The 12,961-nt window shown below is 42.2% G+C and overlaps 1 protein-coding gene across 1 annotated transcript in view; it reads right to left on the minus strand.

The window, feature by feature from the left end:
* Positions 1-8,855: 8,855 nt before the first annotated feature.
* The window catches only part of HSD11B2 (hydroxysteroid 11-beta dehydrogenase 2), a 30,865-nt gene continuing 26,759 nt past the window's right edge, over positions 8,856-12,961 (minus strand). Inside the window, exons 4-5 of the mRNA XM_040410110.1 lie at positions 12,349-12,486; positions 8,856-9,781 (exon numbers count right to left, since the gene is read on the minus strand). Of these exons, the coding sequence (XP_040266044.1) occupies positions 9,429-9,781; positions 12,349-12,486 (491 nt within the window). The 3' untranslated portion in view covers positions 8,856-9,428. The remainder of the gene's footprint in view (positions 9,782-12,348; positions 12,487-12,961) is intronic.

Genomic DNA, 12,961 nt, shown 5'->3' on the forward strand with positions numbered 1-12,961 from the left:
AGGTGACATACCGTACGAGGAGATTAGGGGGGTTGGGTATGGTCAACCCAGTGGTGTTCCTTGTGAACACCTTTGTTAAGATCAACCTGGCAAACCTCTGGAAAGAGAGGGCTCCTCCGTGGGTAGTCTCTTGCAGGGGTTGGTTTCGGCCTTTCTTCCAGGAGTGGGAGACAGGAGGGCAAGTGAAGGATTTGCGTACACCTCACGGATATCTTCCGGCTTATGTCACCCCGATTCTGAAGGTGATCCGCCAGTGGGGTTTGGGAGTGAGGGAAATCAAGACCCAGTCAAGGAGATCCCTTGACGAGAGGGTCTTGTTGACCCGCTTCTGGAAGCCCCTGGCCCTTAAGGATTGCCCAAGCCGGGATCTAGACAAGGGGTTACAGTTGTTAAATTCGACAAGGATCCCCTTGAAGTTTTGGGACTTGGGTTGGCGCTGCTTTCACGGGAAGCTGTATGTAAGGGACAACTTGAAGTACAGGAACTCTGATGAAAGGGGTTGTCCCCGGGAGGAGTGTGGCGACATACTGGAAAGTATGGAGCACTTCCTGCTTCAGTGTCCCTTTAATACAGAGGTATACAAACGGGTGGGTGCATCCATTGGCTGGCCTAGGCTAGCCAACCTCTCCTATGCGGAATGGGCTTATGGAGCATTCAAAGGTTTGGGAAGAAGGGACCCATGCACAGCTTTTATAGTTAGCATAGTGATCAGGTACTTCACATGGAACGCACGGTGTTTAGTTTCAACCCAGCAGAAAGTCCTCCCTGTGGAAGAGGTGTGTAGGAACATTCTAGGTGACCTGGCGAAGGTTCGCTCTCTTGAGTGCGAGAAGGTGGGTACGGATGGGGTCTCTTACCTCTGGAGAGGCTTCACCTTTGATGTGCCTTAGCCTCAGTAGCACTTTTCCTGGTGTTGGGCTGAGGCTTTCACATTAGGTTTTTGTTTTGTATTTAAGATGAGTTTTTGAAGAAAGGTTTGCAAATGACTGAACTTGGGCCTTCGGGTGGATTTTAATAATGGTTTGTATAGATTGATATGGTTGTTATAAGATGTATATATTGTATGATAGGGTAAGTGGGGTGTAGTTAGGTTGGGTGGGATGGGGTGGGGGGGGTTCATATTTTTGTGTGGGGAGACCTGCATCCAGCCCTGGACTATGCGGACATAGGAGGACATGAGGCGAGGGGCTGGGTGTGGGTGGTGGAGGAAGGGCTGGCCTCATGGAGGGACAAGAGGCGGAGGTTGGCCCTGGGTGAAGGTGATGAGATAGATAGATTGGTAGGGTTAGTATGGGTTTGTTTTCTCATATATGTGTGTAAAAAAAAAAAAAATATTTAAATGTAAAAAAAAAAAAAAAAAATTAATAAAAAAAAAAAAATTATTATAGTTATTTGATATTTCTGTTATGATTATTTTATGTTTATTTTTTTTATTGTAAGAAGTTGTAATTTATTTTCTGTTCTGATTAATTTGTATAAATTTGTATATACCGTATTTTTCGCTTTATAAGACGCACTTTTCCCCCCCCCCAATAGTGGGGGGGAAATGGCAGTGCGTCTTATAAAGCGAACACTGCCATGTTTACTTTGCTGACGCTGATACATCGCAAGCCGCAATGTATCAGAGGGGTGGGAGGAGGGGACGGAGGCTGGCAACACTCGCGGCGGGGCCCGATGCAGTCACTGTACTGTAATACATCGGACCCCGCTCACGGTAATTATCACATGTAAAGTCTATAATCTTCAAGCAGTGTCTCTGCTTTAAACTAGGGCAATCCTCTGTAGTGCAACTCACTATGAAAGCGGCAGGCAGAGCGGCAGCGTAACCTCGCGATTCTCACTCATTCATGGGAAGGAAGTGGGAGGAGCGTGAATGAGTGAGAATCGCGAGGTTACACTGCCGCTCTGCCTGCCGCTTTCATAGTGAGTTGCACTACAGAGGATTGCCCTAGTTTAAAGCAGAGACACTGCTTGAAGATTATAGACTTTACATATGAAAACTGCTTCATTACACTCTGCTTTCTTCTATACCAGTACTCACTATGAAAGCAGCGGTCCTGCCGGCGCGTGACGTCACTCACTCGGTCATGCTCCTCCCACTTCATTAATGAAGCTGGCAGGAGCGTGACTGACTGAGTGAGTGACGTCACGTGCTGGCCGGACTGCTGCTTTTATAGTGAGTACTGGTATAGAAGAAAGCAGAGCCATTAAAAGATTTTACATATAAAGTCTACTGTGTGCCCTGTGGTGTAATGGGGGTCACTATTCACACAGGGACAATATACTGTGACACATGATACTATGACCAGCATAAGATCATCTTATGCTGGTCACAGTATCATATGTGTCACAGTATATTGTCCCTGTGTGAATAGTGACCCCCATTACATAAGATGCTATATATGATGCTACATCCCCCGTAGTAGTGCGTCACCCAAAGGTCCCCCATAACAGTGCGTCACCCACAGGTCCCCCCATAACAGAGCGTCAACCACAGGTCTACCCATAACAGTGCGTCACCCACAGGTCCCCCCATAACAGTGCGTCACCCACAGGTCCCCCCATAAGAGTGCGTCACCCACAGGTCCCCCCATAACAGTGCGTCACCCACAGGTCCCCCCATAACAGTGCGTCACCCACAGGTCGCCCCATAACAGTGCGTCATCCACAGACCACCATTAGTTCAAAACCCCTCCAAAAGCACACCATTAGTTCAAAACCCCTCCAAAAGCACACCTTTTGGTTCAAATTTTTTTTTTCTTATTTTCCTCCTCAAAAATCTGGGTGCGTCTTATCATCAGGTGCGTCTTATAAAGCGAAAAATACGGTAGTCGGGGCTCAGCCGGATCGGATGTTTACGTTAGGCTAAGTTTCATTTTCTCCATTTTTTTTTTAATTTTTTTTTTTAGTAGGTATGAATGAGATAGTATGCATGTAGCTGGGCCAGTAGGGTAAGTGTATATACTTTATACCTTGTTTGGAAAATTTTATGGCAACGTTTTTGTATTTTTGTATAAAATTAAAAAAGAGTTCCTCAGTATCTGCACTTATTCTGTATATATGGACACTGCACAGTACAACTTCTCTTGTCCTGTATACCGGGTGTAATTCTCAGTATCTGCTCTTATTCTGTATATATGGACACTGCACAGTACCACTTCTCTTGTCCTGTATACTGGGTGTAATTCTCAGTATCTTCTCTTATTCTGTATATAAGGACACTGCACAGTACCACTTCTCTTCTCCTGTATACTGGGTGTAATTCTCAGTATCTTCTCTTATTCTGTATATAAGGACACTGCACAGTACCACTTCTATTCTCCTGTATACTGGGTGTAATTCTCAGTATCTTCTCTTATTCTGTATATATGGACACTGCACAGTACCACTTCTCTTCTCCTGTATACTGGGTATAATTCTCAGTATCTGCTCCTATTCTGTATATAAGGACACTGCACAGTACCACTTCTCCTGTCCTGTATACTGGGTGTAATTCTCAGTATCTGTTCTTATTCTGTATATATGGACACTGCTGTAGTCCTGTATACTGGATGTAATCCTCAGTATCTTAGTCTCTATGTATGGACACTGCACAGTACCACTTCTCCTGTCCTGTATACTGGGTGTAATTCTCAGTATCTGCTCCTATTCTGTATATATGGACACTGCACAATACCACTTCTCCTGTCCTGTATACTGGGTATAATTCTCAGTATCTATTCTTATTCTGTATATATACACTGCACAGTACCACTTCTCCTGTCCTGTATACTGGGTGTAATTCTCAGTATCTGTTCTTATTCTGTATATATGGACACTGCACAGTACCACTTCTCCTGTCCTGTATACTGGGTGTAATTCTCAGTATCTGCTCTTATTCTGTATATATGGACACTGCACAGTACCACTTCTCCTGTCCTGTATACTAGATGTAATCCTCAGTATCTGCTCTTATTCTGTATATATGGACACTGCACAGTACCACTTTTCCTGTCCTGTATACTGGGTGTAATTCTCAGTATCTGTTCTTATTCTGTATATATGGACACTGCTGTAGTCCTGTATACTGGATGTAATCCTCAGTATCTTAGTCTCTATGTATGGACACTGCACAGTACCACTCCTCTAGTCCTCTATGCTGGAAGTAATCTTTGTATCTATTCTTAGTGGACTCTACACATTGTTTTTGGCAACAGTCTGTAAATTTACGGACAGTTCACAAAACACTTTTTTCTGCCATCTGTAGTGGTTTATTTTTTCATTTGCACTGTGCACGTGCCAATACATGACATGTGTAGCACAAACAGCTTGCTCAGCTTTTTCTGTCGCCAAGGGTCTGAGGAAAGGTTCTGAATTAAAGGGACTGTTCAGGAGTTTTTTTTTTTATTCTCACACGGTGCTGCCGGATTCACAAAGGAGCAGAAAGCTGCTGTGATCATTCTGCATCTTCGACTTTCATGACCTCTTCTTAATTGTCCGAGCTTGCACCCTGTTACGAGTTTAAGCCTGTCTCTGAGTGCCACACACCTACTCCTGGTTGTACAGCAGGATCCCTTCCTGCAAGCCTAGGCACAGACCAGTGATTGGCGCACCAGGCAGCACTGGAGCCTGAGAAGGTAGACACCAACCACTGGACACTAGATACTTCCAGGACGCATTCTCTTCCAAGGCCTCTTAACCCCTCCACTAACAATATCTACAAAATATAGTATTGCACATGGTAGAAGTGTTTTGTTTTTTTCCAAAACTTTGCTACACAATCCAAATGTTATGCCTTGGGTTTTGCTGTGGAATTTGCCCCAGATTTGTCCACAGTTTTTACCATTTGTAAAATCTAAAGGTCACACCTGCAGTAAACTTTTGAGACATATAGGGCATTTCTATCTGGATTTTCTGACGGGGCGATTGAAAATCTGCCATACGTGGGAAGGATCAGGTGTGGGATGGGGAGATTGCATTTTTCTCCTCAGGCAGCAGAAAGGCTAGGTGCACCTCCTTCTTCCATCTAACTCTTTTTAGTTCATCAGTTTGACATTGAGGGAAAATCCACACTGAGAAGCAAGAGTTGGCTGGATATTTTTCTCCTGAATATTGGCTGTCCAATTCATTTCTTTAAAAATTCCTTTTCATAGTCTGATGCTTCTAACTCTGTTTCAGACCCATAAAAACGCTAGACCCTTTAACAATATCTAATCTGGTGGTAGCGCTACTCTGGTTGTACCCAGAATTTGCGGGAATTCTAGACCATGGGGTTCACATGGGAACAAGGTTTTACTTTACTTGAAATCTGCTTACGACCAGTGTTGAGCGAACTTGTGTTTTAAGTTCAGCGTCTAAAGTTCGGGTTATCGAAGAATCGCGTTATGGATTCTAAATTCCGTTATGGTCCGTAGTAGCAGAATCCATAACGCGATTCTTCGATAACCCGAACTTTAGACGCCGAACTTAAAACACAAGTTCGCTCAACACTACTTACGACTCAAAGGGATCTGTCTGTTCAGTTCCTCTGATCTCTTTCTATGAAAATTCTTATGACTGCTGTATGGGACGTCAACAAATCTGCTTACTTTTTCCCCCCATTCACTGTGGGAAGCTTTTGACCTTTAAACTCTAATCCTGAGAGTTTAGTCATTATTGCTTAGTGACGAGTTCATATTATACCATTGATACTATTCGGATATGTTTGCTCAGTCTACTACAAGAAGGACCGCATTGGATATGTGGTTATTTATTGCAAGGCTTCTTTTATGCAAAAGTTCAGGAGTCTTAGAGGAGAAAGAAAACACATGCAGAAATACACACACTTACACGCCTGAGGTTATTAATGGTTGTCTTAGGAATGTTCTGCCACGCTGAATGCATTTAGGCACACAAATCATCAAGATCTGTTGGTGGTAGCTCCCTGATGCCTCAGATTTGCTCGATGGGAGCTAAGTCCAGAGACACAGCAGGCCATAGTAGCGTGTTTAGACCACGCGGGCTTCTCTCAGTAGAAAAAGTAACATGCAGCCTGGTGTTGGCCTGTTGACAAATGGCTCCTGTGAGAGTTTGAAGAACTGGCTGTACCACTGGTTCCACAACCAAATCAATGTTATGCCGAGCGGTTAGTGTACCTGAAATAAAGACTAGAGTAGTCCAGCTACTGTACATTATACCACCCCACACCATAATCCCGGGAGTAGGGCCAGTGTGACATCCCTAGGGCCCCAGTGCCCCACTCAGTTTCCCAGTACGTGTGCGTCAATCACTGCCAGGCAATACAAAATGCAAATCGCAATGCCCCAGATGTCTGATAAAGTGACCAAAGGGATTTATTAAGTGGACCAAATTTTAATTAAAAAAAAAAGTAACATAAAAAGTCACCCTTGCCACTTCATCTGACTTCTATGTCCGTTAAATGGAACAGGTGCTTTCTAAATATGGCGCTCCTTCTGATCACCAAATTTCTCAATGTATGTACACCAGACAACTGGCATCAATACTTCTCATCTATTTCAAAACTGCCTGCCTGTAGCCACCACTAGAGGGAGCTCAGTGCATAAGAATGTATGCAGTGGAAACTAATCACTTGTTTGTCCTCAGCTCCCCCTAGTGGTGACTGCATGAAAATGCAGTGTTTTTAACACTGGAAAGAGTTTAGCCCCCCAATGGGCATAATCAGGTACACCACTGATTGCATGATACCTTTCAAAACCTAAAAATAAATTATATGGATTTGATACCTATCCTAAATTTGATACCTATCCTAAGGATCAAACCTAAGCATCAATATCTAAATCCTGGAACCATATCAAACACTTTCTTTGATACACAATGGATACGCAACAGACCAATTTTATGAAAAAATAAAAACCTTTATTTTGTTTTAGAAACTAGAGACAATTTACAAGGAGAGGCAGAACAATGATTTTGAAAAATAATCTCCATTTTTGTAAAGCATAATAACTGCCACAACACAACACACACATCACAGAAGTCGGATTTCTAACATGATCTGTAAATCATCATTTTTGTAGCGAGTGGTTTAATGCAGACAGAATGATAGGCTACATTACATTTCCAGCATGGTTTATGGTCTCTTTCAATGTTCGGTGGCTGACCCCCGGCACCCCTCACAAATCAGCTCTTTTTGTCAACTGTCAGTCCTATTCTCTCTATTTTACATAAAAGCAGTGCAACAAATATATCCGGATAATCCCGTAATACAATCATAGACAGAAATAAAATGATTTGCTTAAAATGCATAATATAGTATAATAACATGAACCCTTCTGATTATCAAACTGAACGTCTCAGAGCAGAAGTAAGACTTACAATATTTGGCTGATCTCAGACAAAAAAAAAAAAAAGAACAGAACTTTTGACGAAGAATACTTTCCTCTACTGTCCAGTCTTCAAGTTCAAGCTATCTCTACACAGTTATGGCTACAGTTAGATACAATCTAGCATCGACTAAATATAGTCGGACAGGTTGGGTTTTCCAATTTGATGGCATCTCCGAGATGAATGACGCTGGTGGTACATATCCATCATAGAAAGCATTAGGCACATTCGTCCATATTGGAGAAGCCTGTTAGAGGGAGCTCGGAGGAATTAATTTCATGGCTGAAGAATCCTTCAGTTGGATGGTGGCTAGAATTGGCCAGATATTAACTAGAAGAAAACAGCATTGATACATTCGTAAAAAGGTCCCACCGGAAGGACCAAGGTTTCATCACAGAACTTACTACACTTCTAGAAACCCTTCTTCTATGGCCCTCACTATTTATTTTTTACTCCAGATAACAGATCTTCTGGATGGATTTTTTTTGTAACATTTCATCATCCCTGGTCCACTGTGGTATACATGGAAATCTCTGAAATGTGACATGGCTCCCCCAATAGAACTGTGCATAGGAATTAAGGGGCACATTTATTAAGACCGCTGTTTTAGATGCCGGTCTTAATAAAGCCCTAAACTGGTGGTGGGTCTGTAGAGGCGCCTGAAACACGCCTAATTAGGCGTATTTAAGAATAGTAAATGACCCCCTAAAATGTAGTCATTCTATGACCTGAAGATAATTCAGTTGTTTTTGCAGTTGTTACGTTGCTTCTCCAGAATATGACTTACAGTTCTGAGAAGGCAATTTAAACGGTCTACACTTACAATGAAAGCCCAACTCATTATACTTACAAAATATGAAAAGGCATTTAAAGGGCTTGCGCCACCATTAAATGTTATTTTAATATACTCCAGCATTAAAAACAAGTTACTTTTATCATTTACTTTGCACTAACATGCCCCAGTTATGAGATATTCACTTTATTATAATGGTGTCTCCTGCTGTCCACCTATCGAGGTGGTCTCACATGCTCACTTCCATTGCTCAACTGCTACCAGCCATATCTACTGTTAGAAGCTGTGACAGTTACAGGGAGAGAGCTGCAGCAGAAAAGACACACCTCCTGTGAAAGAACACGCCTCTGATCTGTGATAGGTAGAGAGCTACATCATAAGGACACCTCCCCAGAGCTCTGATAGAGAGAGAGCTGGAGCAGAAAAGACACACCTCCTGTGAAAGAACACGCCTCTGATCTGTGATAGGTAGAGAGCTACATCATAAGGACACCTCCCCAGAGCTCTGATAGAGAGAGAGCTGGAGCAGAAAGAACACACACTCTGACATAGGGACAGAGATGCAGCAGAAAGGACATGCCTCCTGTGAAAGGATATGCCCTTGAAATAAATGTAGCAGAACAATTGGAGCAATGAACGTGGAAATCTCTGGATCCATGTGAGGTACAGGGCTGGTTCTAGCTTTGTTAGAAAGAGGATGTCAGGTACTATATGGTGTCTCATTTAAAAAATAAAAAAACATCAATCATGGCATAACCATATTTAAAAAAAAATGTAATATAACAATTATATAACAATCATGAAAACTGAAAAGATAGACAAGCCAGATCTGTGACATAACACAAAAATGACCAAAATCATAATGAGGTCATCAGCTCAAATGAATGACATGAGCACTTAGTGTTCCATTCATTGCTTAGTGTTCCATTCATTGCTGTGTTTTAGACAGACCATAACTTATGACATTTACAAAATATTCTTCATTTGGCCATTCCAATCAAGAGCAGAAAGTATCACTGGAATGAAAGACACAATGGAGGCGGCAAAGACCAACATTTTTTTCATCAGAAATGTTTTAACCTCTTTCCAGAACTTCTAGACAAGCACTTTTAATTATGCAGACAGGACAAAGAAATGTCCTTCTCATATTAGCAATGTTCAGTGATGCTTTTTCTGCAGTATTGTACAAAATTATGAAGACGTTCCTCAATCGAGATGAGAAGGAATTAGACTTGTATACAACGTTCTTGAATGCAAATCACCGGGTTGGTTCCCAGAGACCATGTTCAAGGACGGCAATAGGTGGTTTCTCTTATTCGTTGTTCTTCTGCTTTTGAAGTGCTCTCGGCATAGCCTTATTCTTTACGAAGATACTTTTGAAGAAGCTGTCACTGATACTGTGTGGTAAGTAAATTCCAATGAAATACAATAGCCATAGCTGTTTGCCAGCATAATATTTCACTTTTGGTTCCTCGGACAGTATGGCATCTGTGATACTGTCTAACACTGGGCTGAAGTCGGTGTTTGCTGTATTTCCATAATTGAGAAACAAGTTCTGGGTTTCGCCGATATATTCTTCTCCATATTCTTGGAGCAATTCACTTGGTAGACTTGTCAGCAGCTTTTTGTGTTGTTTCTCCCAGTGCGTTTTGTTGTCGTGAGCACCTAAAAGCAAAATCACAAAGAAAAATTATAAAGTGGAAAGCACCGCCACTATACGATTTATGGCATTGTTCTTAGTAAGCAACTGAGTGAGCGCTACAGCTTTCTGAAAGAGCCGATTGGCAGGGGAGCCAGGACTTGGACCCTCGCCGATGTGACATTAATGACATATCCTGTGGATAGGTCATCAATATTATTTCCCGGATAACCACTTTAAGTAAAGATCTCTTCACAGGTAGGAGTAGGACTTTAAAAACAAAAGATCCTGGACACGCCCTTAAAGGCTACACAACTTTTGTCTCTTATTATCCCTGCCCTTACCCTTGATTGCTTACCCATACTTCGGCTGAATTATACCTAAACATTATGGGGGAGCTTTATCAAAACGAGTATATAGGAAAACTGGCTTAGTTGCCCATATCAACCAATCAGATTCCACCTTTCATTTTCCAAAGGAGCACTGAAAAATGAAAGGTGGAATCTGATTGGTTGCTATGGGCAACTAAGCCAGTTCTACTATACACCGGTTTGATAAATCTGCCCCTATGTCTTATTGAGCTGACCTTTTTGAAATGACCGCGTTAGTCGTGTTGTTCGTTATATTAGTAGCCTTTGGCAGCCAAGTAGAAATCATGTTGTTATTATAGAATAAAGTGAAAATACAAGGCGGCCAAAATGTCATTTCAAATCGTAAATGGTTTGCCAATTTCATTGCTATTAGATTGACCAGCCTTGTAACGTCCAAAGCTACATGAGTGCAAAGTGGTCAGACGGTACATCAAATGTTTTTTATTGGAAGAAAGAAAAAGGTAGGAGAGAAAATCTTCTATTCCAGTCTACTGCCGCTGTAATCGTGTTGCCGATAGGAAAATATCTCTTGAGTTAAAATGATTTATATCTTATATTATTCAGGATTAATGAGTGAGTGCTCCACCGACAGGGCAGTTCACCTTAGATAGCCTGATGGATCTCAGCTACTTTCATATTTTGTGGTCTAGCGGCCCAATTAAGATGTCTGGACCATTTATGAGTTGTTTAGTAAGGATTTACTGCAGTTACGCCTTTTAATATTTTTGGAAAAACAGATATTTAAAAATAGAAGAAATCAAAAGTTACAGGACTTCTTTAAGGGCCTATCATAATGGGGTTGTTCACCTTCACATGGTCCATGGTACACTAGCCAATCCCCCTAGGACAGATGCAGTTGCAGACATCTGGGTATCTTGGGGTTCATATATAAGGAAAGATAGTAAATCAGAAAGAGGGCTGAGCAGTGTCAAAATGGCCGACAAGAGTACCAGAGGATCCTCTGGTAGGTTTAGGCTGTGTTACTATAGTAGGCCCCAAAGGTCCAGAGGAAAAAAAGTCATATGACACTGCCTTTGGTGACAATAAATTGCCACTAGGGTCAATTTATTTGCATCAAAACCTATTAGACTTTATTGATGATATGGGGTTTGGGTTCTGAGAATATATTTTTCTTGTGGGCCCAAGGAACCCCCGTCTAACCATGGGGCTGAGGGTAAAAAATCCCTTTAATCTCAAATTCTGTACTGCAAAGCCAGTAGTGTTACAAAATGTTTTCAGGTATGTATCAACCTCCAATCCTCTTCGGCAATGTCACTCCCACCTAATGGTTTATTTACTAACGGGTCGACTGAGCAAATCAGACTAAGGCTAGTTTCACATTTGCGGCAGCGATCTCTGGGAGGGTGTTCCAGCAGAGAACAGCTTGCTGGAGTTCTCCAGATTCGGCATCGTCTGATACTGCTGTCTGCCCCCCAGACCCCATTGACTATGGGTTCCAGCAGAAATCGGCAGCTACTTGGCAAATATGCCGGAAATCAGCCGGACAAAATGAGTTGCATGCAAAGGTTTTTGTCAGGGTGACTCCTAGCATTCTATGCAGGGACAGCCTGCTGGAGACGAAAGCCACAAAAGTGAAAGCAGCCTTAGGCCTCGTGCACGTGGTCCATAAACCACGGATACCGGTGCCATGTGCATGCTGCCATTTTTTCCCATGTCTATAGAAATGTCCTATCCTTGTATGCAAAATGAGCAAGAATAGGACATGTTCTATCTTTTTTGAGGGCCGATGGTGTGCTGTCAGGATTTTTTGATGGCTCCATTGACATGAATGGTCAGAAGAAAGATGCAGAAGAAAAAAAATACATTTGTGTGCTTGGGGTCTAATAAATGAAGCACATCAGAATATTGTCTGACCTGTTCAAGCCCATTACGATTCTTGGATGCATAGTTAAAGGGCATCAATATCTGATCGGTGTAGGTCTGACTCCCGGTACTCCCACTGATCACCTGTTGCTTCAGCCTCTTCCTAGGCCAGTGACGTCACGTTCATTGGTCACATGGCTCAAGTGAATGGAACTGTGTTGCAATAACAGCCACTATACACTGTACAGAACTGTACTGTCAGAAGGCTGCAGCCGACCATCGCGGGTGCTGGGAGTCAGACCCCCACCAATCATTGATGATCTATCCTGAGTATAGGCCATCAATATTGTACTTCAGGAAAATACCTTTAAAGAATTAAGATCTGAATTGTTTCATACCTGTTCTGTAGGATCCTGGCTGTACCACACTGACTTTCACCCCCCAGGGCATTAGCTCATGACGAAATGTGTCCATAACTCGGCTCAGGGCAGCTTTGGAAGAGCCATACGCAGCCAAAAATGGAAATGAGTGTTCACCTATTAAACCAAGGGAATGGTTAGTATATTAATGTTATATGTTGGTGCAAACAGTTTGATAGAATCAGAGGCCTAGTGTAATGGGCAAATCCAACCAAAACTTTTGACATAAATAATGAAGGTTGCATTGGTGGAATGAACAAGCTCAACCTAACAGTGATTTCAGTTACTGTGGAATCTTTGACAGCACCTTAAAGAGGACCTGTCGCCTCTACTGACAGATCTGTTGTAGTAACTACTAGCATTCCCCATGTAATAATTATTTTTAAAATTGGAGAGTGTGGTGTAAAAATGCAAAATTTTGCAACATTTTTTTGCACAAGTAACCCCAAAGTGTGGCAAAACCCTTTGCTGCAACTTTTTGAAGCCAGAATTCTGGAGTGTGGGGCTTCATATTCCTCCCAAGGCTCTTATCAAAGTCTACGTAGCTCACATTAGAAGAACTGAAAACAAACTGACTATGTGTAGGTGCTAG

This window comes from Bufo bufo, chromosome 10, assembly GCF_905171765.1.
Source record: "Bufo bufo chromosome 10, aBufBuf1.1, whole genome shotgun sequence".
In the NCBI taxonomy this organism is placed as follows: domain Eukaryota; kingdom Metazoa; phylum Chordata; class Amphibia; order Anura; family Bufonidae; genus Bufo; species Bufo bufo.